A 9,274-nucleotide genomic window follows, 5' to 3' on the forward strand; every position below is an offset into this window, starting at 1 on the left:
GCATGTTATAAATGCTTAATAACACTAATTTAACATCAGTAACCTATGAAAATGTACCTATGTAAAGTGGACACATATGAAGCATTTTTTAAGGTGTTAACAACACTAGAAACCTTTGTGCATAAAGTTCAGTATGGTTTAATTGTCATCAGGCCTTTTATATTATACAGTGTATTCTGGGATTGAAGACCTGAAAGTGTTTTTGCAGAGGACTAACTAGGACTGGATAAGTTAGTTAGGATACCTCTTGGAGTAGCTACCATTATTTAGACATTAATGAAAAAGGGAAAGTGACAACACAAGTGAGTAAATAAATAACAGTAATTACTGTAATATAAACACAAAGCGGACTGTAGCAAAATTACATAATCCCTCTGTAACGCAGTTAAATGGAAAGGAGGAGGCGAGAACCGGCTTGACAACATAAATAATATTTTAATGATTAAATAAACAAAAGACAAACACACACACATGACGGACATGTCCGTAAACGATCTCTCTCGCCTTTATCCCTCTCGGAGGCTTAATTAGCCTGATAAGGGACCGGGTGTGTATAATCACAACCTGGCCCCGCCCTCCACCCTACCACACCCTCTTTTCCATCTAACTAAAATAGTCAATTTGTGAATCATGAATTAGGGCATTTTATGTTAATAAGTGTGTTTATACCTTTGTATAAGTTTGTATAATATGTAAGCTAAAATACTCACTATTTGGATAGTATTGCATGACCACCCTGCTGAAACTTATCATTTTTAAATCTGTCTGTTCTTGATGTCACGAGACATTATTCATTTGTATTTACACATCCCACAACATGACTCATCACACATTTGTTGCACAGTTCGAGAGAGCACTTCAAACAGGCCTTGTGTGGCTAGCTGCTCCTGAACACCAAAGGGGACCCATCTGGACTATTTTAAATGATTTTGTATATAAACATGAACTACACAGACACAGATACACAGTAATGGTGGTGGCCCCAGAATAAATGTAAACAACTTTTTTAAATTAATTAGAAATTTTGAATAAAATACCACTTTGTTGAGGAACGTGGTAAATGACATTCCCAAAATCAAAGGTTTACTGCTCAGAGTCCTTCTTACTACACACATAATCAAGGTATCTTTAGAAAGTTAACACTTGAAATTTTACTATGAAATCTTCAAAATGACTCAATCTGTTACTAACACAAAGATTAAGTGAAAACACAAAAGAAAAATAAATAATATTTAACACTTATTATGAAATAATAAGCTATGTCTCAAAAATGAGCTTTCTGTAAGCCTTTATCTAAGTGCTTCTCTGGGTGCCTTTCTGAAAAGGCCATTTGGAGACTCCAAAAGTTCCCCAAAGTGACACTTGGTTACCAGCTTATATTATAAGGTATGGCAAACTGTTTCTGCTTTAGAATATCACAGTGAACATGTTTGTTATTTTATTGGTTTACAGTAAGACTTACAATCTTATAAATGAGCAATAAATGATTTTTATTTGCCTCTACAAAACGGCCATTTGGAGACTGCAAAATGACCCCAGAGATGCATTCTATTATCTGCTTTTGCTGTGTGGTTCCATTACTTTTTACAACTATAATTATGACATATAATGTGATTTAAAAAAAATACTTTTCAAAAGGGCCATTTGGAGACTCCAAAGTAACATGTGGTTACTGGCTTAGATGAGGCGTAAACAAATTATTTCAGACATGTAAAAAAAAAAATCTGGTTAAAAATAAGACACAATATTAGACAATAGTAAAGACATTTTTTTATTTGCTTTTTAATTTTTTAGAAAGTTACAATTTTTTATATATATATATATATATATAGATAGCTTCAGAGTCTGGTGTGCAAAAAGTTTCACAGTTTTGTTCATGTCAAGTAAAGTATTGCACAAAACATGGTAGTGCTGTCAGTGGTGCTCTGGCATGTACAAAGTTTTTTTTATTATTTCACAGAGCTTGGTTGGCAAGTACTCTGAGGTTAGTTTTCAAAGTCACATTTACAGCATAATCAGGTGCTGATAATGGTACTCAAAGTCACGTTTCGCCCTTCAACGAAAACTCAAAAGCTTCACAATTTAACATCACCAAGGCCTTTAGATTAAGACTGACTAAATATAATGCTGATCTGATTAAATATCTGGGAGGAATTTGTTAAAGTACAAGATCAGGAGGTGGCCCTATGACTATAACTGAATATTGGCACGTAGATGTATTCAGACCGGGACTATAATCAAACATGTGAAGTTTGTGGCAGATTGGACATTGTATGAGTTTCATGGCGAAACATCAAACTTTGTCAGACCGTAACGGCCACGCCATGCAGTGAAAACTCAAAAGTTTTGGAATTTAGCATCGCCAAGTTCCAATACCAAGTTTAAGTCTTTCTAACATAACCTCTTGAGAGAAGACGAAGCTCCATCCCACAGACTCTGAATTAGCAGGGAGTAATACACTGATGCTTCATGACCTTTCCCATAAGCAGTAATCACCATTTTAAGAGTATCTGCTGTTTTAGGGGGACAATATCCTTTCTTACAGTATTTCTCTGTCCCATCATATTAAATATTAATGTTATAAGAATTTCTAAAAATAAACAAATTAAGAACTGTCCACTGCACATTAGGAGAAATGTGATATGAGATGAACTTGGATAATATGCAGCAATATGCGATACAATATACCTAAGATTAATAAGTAAAAATCAAAAGTTATCTTTTTCAAAGTAGGCTTTAGGCTTAGAATACAAATTATGATTTTATTTTATTTTATTGACAAAACATTATTTTCCAATATATCCTGATGCTGTTCTCCAATGTGCAAAATAAAACATTTATTGATCAATATTTTAGTCCTTTTTTTACTATAAAAATCTCCTCCCTGTCCAGATATGCACGAATGATGTGAATCAGCAAAAAAACAAAAGAATTGAAAGTGGAGATTTATGGTTAAAAAAAAAAAACCTATCATATAATTTCTGAAGATATGGATATAATCAAGTCGTGTGGATTACATTCATGCAGTCTGTTTGTGCTTTTTGGACCTTCATATTTTCTGGAAACCATTAACTTGCACTGGAAGAACCTTCAGAGATAAGATATCTTTCTAAAATTTTGTTCGTGTTCATCAGAAGAAAGAAAGTCATATACATCTGGGGTGGTATGGTGTGAGTATATGTTGAGAGCATTTTTATTTTTGGGTGAACTATTCCTTTAAATCATTTTCTGCATAATGATGATTTTCCTGCTATTTCAGGATCCTATGTCATGTTTGCTTATATGTTTACTGTAAACTTTATATAGAAAGAAAATATGAAATATTATAATATAAATATTAAAAAAAAAATAAGTGTTTGCTTTTAAAGCTAGAGTGTGTCAATTCTGCACCAATAGCGTCACCAAACTGAATTGCAAAAATAAGCATAATTTTTAAACAGCTTTTTGAATACACTTTTTATCTGTCATTTGTCAAACTAACACATAGTCCTGCTTCAAACTCACACCATTGGTTGAGCTGGTGTTGTTGAGTCGGGCTGGACAGGATGCTCCAAACAAATAGAAGAATGTCAAAAGTGCCACAAAGCCACAGTGTTTACACTTTTCAGGGAAATCAAACTATAAATGGTTTAATTGTTTCTACATATAAAACTGGAATAGAATAATGTATTTGAACATCCAAAAAAATAACAATTTAATTAAATTACACACATCAGTTTGAACTCTTTAACGTCTTTTTTCCTTTCTGGAGACATAAATGTAATGATAATAATGGAGGAAGATCTTTAGCAGGTTATGCAACCGCCTATAAATGCTACAAAAATAAGTAATAAAATACTAAATAAATCTCATAAGGTTTTAGCCCATTCTGATATTTTTATAATATAAAGTTGACAATGTCTTATAGTTCTATATTGCCAGCAACTCATGAATTAATCAATAAGAATAATTTCATCACACGTGACATACACGTTTATTACTGTTCAAGTATGACACACTCTCCTCTGCTCTTACAATTATATGGTCGCAGGGCTCAGTGTTAAAGATGTGAAGGATCTGAGCATGTCACGTAAAAAGAATTCTATCTATGTTAGGAAAAAAAAAATGTTTTCAGGAGTTCATCAGTTTTAGTTCATGTCACACAGAGCCTGTTGTTTGGAGTTTGGCCTTCATCAACTGCTGTAGACAGGTAAACATGAAGAATCATTTTAATTGATAGGTCAGTGTAATATTTTGGATATTTAGGGATGCTTGTACTCACTCATGTGAGCCCGTGTCTGCTCAGTTCTGCATTTACAGCTAGACAGACACATCACTGGGTAAAATAGGACCGTGGTACTATTTTACACAGTGATCAACTCTTCTCAGTGAAGATACACAAATTTGGGCTTGATTAGCATTACTGGTGCCTTATGGCTGAGCTAATATCCTGTGCCCTTATGATCTCTTCCATTTGAGTAAATCATCAGCATCTTCCTCCAGTGTTGCCTTCACATCACCCAGCGCAATCATCAGCTGTGCCAGGTAGTATGTTATCATAATGATGTGCTTTTCGTTTTCGAGATCAACGACATTGAACTTTGTTAGTGCAATTATAAGGTCCGAAGCCATGAAGACCAGGCTGCCCAGCAGGAGGAATGGTCTCCTTGTACGAACAGCCAGCGTGGCCATTATGACAATGAGCAAGATGTAACCCCCTATGGCTGGAACGAGAACATCTCCATCTGGATCAAGTCGGAGGAATGGCACCAAGTAAGCATAAATTCCACCGCCGATCAACCAGAGCAGGAGGTAAAGGATGAAGAATAAGGAAGAGGAGGATGTTGTAGAATATCGAGAGGAGAGGAAAGACACAGAGTAAAGAATGTGGGCTAGAGCAAAGCAGCCCATTCCTAAAAATGAAAGAAAGAGACAAAAAAAAATAGAGATCAGTGTCAATTGCAAATTAAAATGGTAAGAGATTCAGTATAAAGCAAAACAGATTAAATGTTGGATTATCTTTTGGGGGGAATTTCACCATTACATATCTGGGCCACATTTTGCTCAAAAATCTAAAGAAATTCCAAAAATTGTTTTAAGATTTACAAACTCAATTTCATAAACAATTTTAATGGAATTTGGAATGAGATCTTTAATAAAATAAAGTAGATATTTTTTAAGTTTTATTAATTTAAACTCTTTTGCTGTATTACAGTAAAAAAAAAATGTATGAACATAAATTAAAGTTAGATCAAGAAATTTGACCATAGTTTATTGTATAAATACTTTACAAATGTAATAAAAATATATATGTTTTATGTTTTTTATTGTTACAGCCATGCAAGTAGTTCTAAAAATAAGCAAAACGTAATTAATTTTTTCTTTCTTTATGGGGGTGAAATACAACCCGGACATGTTCTTGACATTTCATGATATATATTCAGAAAGTCTTGGTATGGGGACATATGGGGAATGAACTTTACCATGGATAAAAAGTTGTGGCCACACAAGGCAACAGTCTCCGCCCACTGAGAACAGCAATCCTCCAGCCACACCCATGAGACTCCGCCCCCCATTATAGCTGAATACCAGAAGAGCCAGAGAGAAGACAGGGGCGGCCTTTATGCCAGCAGATAGAACGGAGGGGGCGGAGTCTGGGATCCACAAGAAGAAATATAATGTGCAGGATGCAAAAAATGGGAGGAGATAAAGAAATAGAACACAGGACTGTAAAATAAAAGATGGAGAGAGAATGGAAACAATTAAGGCATCAACAAAATATTGAATATCAAACACAATTTTCAGTGACAGGATTACAGAGGCCAACAGTAAACAGCAAATATCTTCGTTATTAGGTATCAGATATCACATAATGGAGTCAGTGTAATGCCATATATGTGTGTGTGTGTGTACATTTTTAGACTACATTGATAGTAAAACCTGAGATCACCTACCTTGTGGGGCCCAGCCAGCGGTCCCCACGAGGGAAATGGCTTATTGAACATACTAAATGATGGGGTGTGTGTGTAAAAATGCAAAAAGGTTTCTGTTAGGGTTAGGTTTAGAGTTAGGGTTAGGGGATAGAAATTATCGTTAGACCTGTGTAAAATCCCCAAAAATGCATGGAAGTCAATGGAGAGTCCCTACAATGATATAAAAACAAGTATGTGTGCGTGTGTGTGTGTGTGTGTGTAGTTTCTGTAATTACCGTGTTCCTGCGTTGTCTGCGATCATATGCACTTGTCTCCAGGATATCCATCTCTCTCCTGACTTGAACACAGTTATAGAATGTGGGACACTTATTCCACGATTGGGAATTCTGTAATGCCTCTGTGAACTATGTATGCCAGTTTGCCTCATTGAATAGGTAAAGTCTGGACTTTGGACCAATATGAGTGATAATCTGTCAAATTGTTCTGTCATAAACAAACTACACCCCTCACTCTCTCTCTCTCTCTCTCTCTCTCTCTCTCTCTCTCTTGTATGTCCTATTACCCTGTAATGTCATAATCAGTAAGAGCAAAGGTTTAATGATTGAGACACAAGTTCAGGCAGATAAACTGTCTGCACTTTTATTAGTGAATGTTCTCTCTCTTTCTATTTAGCTGTCGCTCTGTCACCTTTTTTAGCTTTTCTTTATCTCTGCCCTTTATATTCTCTTCATTCATTTGCTTTTAAGTCTTGTGTGTCTACACAATATACAAGCAAGTTATCATAAAGTCTAATTGTTATTGTAATAATTGTAATATATTTTTAATGATTATTAGCTTCTCTGATGGTAGTGGCTTAGTTTTTATCAAAAACTAAAACTGCAGAAATGGAGATGGAAGTGTCACTGTTTGTCCCCACACGAGGGCGACACAGACCTACAGTCATAATAATGTGATTTAAAAAGAAAATATAACATAATAAATCATATTTAAGTTTTGTGTGAGGGTCATGTTAAGGGGTAGGTGTAGGGTGTAAGGAAGAATATCTTAACTCCATAGGTCCATACAATGCAAGTGAATGGTAACCAGAACTTTGAATCTCCAAAAAGCACATAAAGGCCACATAAAATAATTCATTTGACGCCAGGAGTTAAATCCATGTCTTCAGAAGCAATATTCTAGGTGTGGGTAAGAAATAGATCTATATTTAAGTCTTTTTTAACCATTAATCTCTACTTTAACTTTCATAATGTGAAAACATTTGATCATGGAGATTTATAATAAAAAATTCCTTAAATATTGATCTGTTTCTCACCCACACTTATCATATAACTTCTGAAGATATGTGCTTTTAGGAGCTTCAAAGTTCTGGTTACCGTTCACTTGCATTGCATGGACTAGAGCTGAGATATTCTTCTAAAAGTCTTTATTTGTGTTCAACAGAATAAAGAAAGTCCTACACATCTGGGATTGCATGAAAGTGAGTAAATAGTGATAGAATTTTCCCTTTTGGGTGAACTATCCCTTTAATAAGGGGTTCTTCAGTTTAGGTTAAGAACTCACCACAGATGTTTCCATGACCACTGCAGCCCTTTAAAATAACCAAAACCCTGTGAATTTACAAGGTCTAATCATTAACACTCCTGTTAACATGAACTTTAACCCCTGCTATCCCACAATCCCTGAAGATCAAACACCCGAAGAGAAAAAACGAAAAATTTGAGAATGCAAAGAGAGTGAGAAATAGAGAAAAGGTGAGGAATTGGCAGGTAAGTGAGGACTGTGAAGAATTGGTGAGATCACCACACTAGAGATAAAGGGGTATATTTGATTGACATTGAAACAGAGGTAGAGAGAATAGAAGAGAGGAGGAGCCACACTGATTATATTAAAATGATCTATTTGAGAGAAATGTAATACAGCACATTCTGTTGTTATGTAAGATTTTAATGCAAAGTTGAGGCCTGCATTTTGGTAACGCACGGTGTCTTGTTTGCCCTTGTAAAAAACTAAATGCCATAATCATTCTCAGATGATTCAAGCCAATGTCTCAAATAATCAGCCTGGTGCTATTTATAACAAAACAACAGATTTGTTTGTTTAGGTTGTTGCATAGGTGTGGATTATCCACAGTGTGCCTGAACTATAACAGAATATACATTCTAGAAATGGCTTCATTGTTCTGTTATGATTGCTGAAATCCATTTTCTCACTTTGTAGATATGGCTGAGAGATCGTCGGCCTTGAAGATTGGAATTGTGGGATATGGACATTTATGTAAACCGGGGCCGTTTCTAGCAATAAGTGGCCACTTAGGGCCCCAGAGCCACCAGGGGACCCTGCAAAGCAAGACTGTACCTGTTAAAATATATATTTCAGAGTGTCTATTTACACTAAGTGCAAATAGCCCATCTTGTTGGGAGAGGCTATTTCCAGTAACTCCGCCCACCACTGCTCAGACCAAACTCAAGACAGCCATGATAGATTTATTTGGGGTCAACTGCTGATCAAATGAATGGGGCAGAGACATTAAACTAGTTAATGTGTTAGACATTTAATGGATTAAGAGATTGGATAAGTGACTATTTGCACTCTAATAGTCTGGTGGAAACACACAACAAACTGCGCCCATCTAGAGTATGCCTCTGCCTATATTATACTAAAAGCTGCTAGACCATTCATGGAACATAATTTTTTTTTACATTTTCTCCCAATTTCGAATGCCCAATTCCCACTACTTAGTAGGTCATCGTGGTGGCGCTGTTACTCACCTCAATCCGGGTGGCAGAGGACAAGTCTCAGTTGCCTCCACTTCTAAGACCGTCAATCTGCACATTTTATCATGTGGTTCGCTGAGCATGACACCGTGGAGACTCCCAGCACGTGGAGGCTCAGGCTACTCTCCACGATCAGCGCACAACTTACCACATGTCCCATTTAGGGGACGAGAACCCTTAATCGAGGCCACAAGGAGCATACCCTATGTGACTCTGCCCTTCCTAGCAACCGGGCCAATTTGGTTGCTTAGGAGACCTGACTTGAGTCACTCAGCACACCCTGGATCCGAACTCGCGACTCCAGGGGTGGTAGTCAGCATCAATACTCGCTGAGCCACCCTGGCCCACAAGAATGTAACATTTTTAAAGTTACTACTATTTTATATTATAGGCTCTCTTCACAAAGAATGGATGGTTATCGAATTAGTGATACTGAAAGCTTCGATTCCCAAAGAGCTCATTCTAAATAACCTTTCAGACTTCACACACAGGTATATTCTGCCATTTTTGTTTGTATGCATCTTTGTATGTACATTGCAAATTTGTTTGAATGTACAGTATGAGGGAGAATGAAAGGGTGACTTGTAT

General features: G+C 36.2%; 1 protein-coding gene across 1 annotated transcript; it reads right to left on the reverse strand.

Moving 5' to 3' along the window:
* Positions 1 to 1,913: 1,913 nt before the first annotated feature.
* On the reverse strand, positions 1,914 to 6,358 carry LOC127653302 (lysoplasmalogenase-like). Its single transcript, XM_052139947.1, has 3 exons — positions 6,188 to 6,358; positions 5,463 to 5,706; positions 1,914 to 4,892 (listed from the first exon to the last, which is right to left on the reverse strand). Exons 1-3 carry the CDS (start codon positions 6,236 to 6,238, stop codon positions 4,438 to 4,440), a joined length of 750 nt encoding a protein of 249 aa, XP_051995907.1. The 5' UTR covers positions 6,239 to 6,358; the 3' UTR covers positions 1,914 to 4,437.
* Between the last annotated feature and the right edge of the window lie 2,916 nt (positions 6,359 to 9,274).

This window comes from Xyrauchen texanus, chromosome 12 (genome assembly GCF_025860055.1).
Source record: "Xyrauchen texanus isolate HMW12.3.18 chromosome 12, RBS_HiC_50CHRs, whole genome shotgun sequence".
NCBI classification, from domain to species: Eukaryota; Metazoa; Chordata; class Actinopteri; order Cypriniformes; family Catostomidae; genus Xyrauchen; species Xyrauchen texanus.

Excerpts from the sequence above, each read along its gene's own strand:
- LOC127653302 (XM_052139947.1), bottom strand. The coding sequence starts at position 6,238 with ATGGATATCCTGGAGACAAGTGCATATGATCGCAGACAACGCAGGAAC. Across the intron at positions 5,707-6,187 it reads GCAGACAACGCAGGAACACG|TCCTGTGTTCTATTTCTTTA; the intron begins GTAATTACAGAA and ends TTTATTTTACAG. Across the intron at positions 4,893-5,462 it reads GCCACAACTTTTTATCCATG|GAATGGGCTGCTTTGCTCTA; the intron begins GTAAAGTTCATT and ends TTTCATTTTTAG.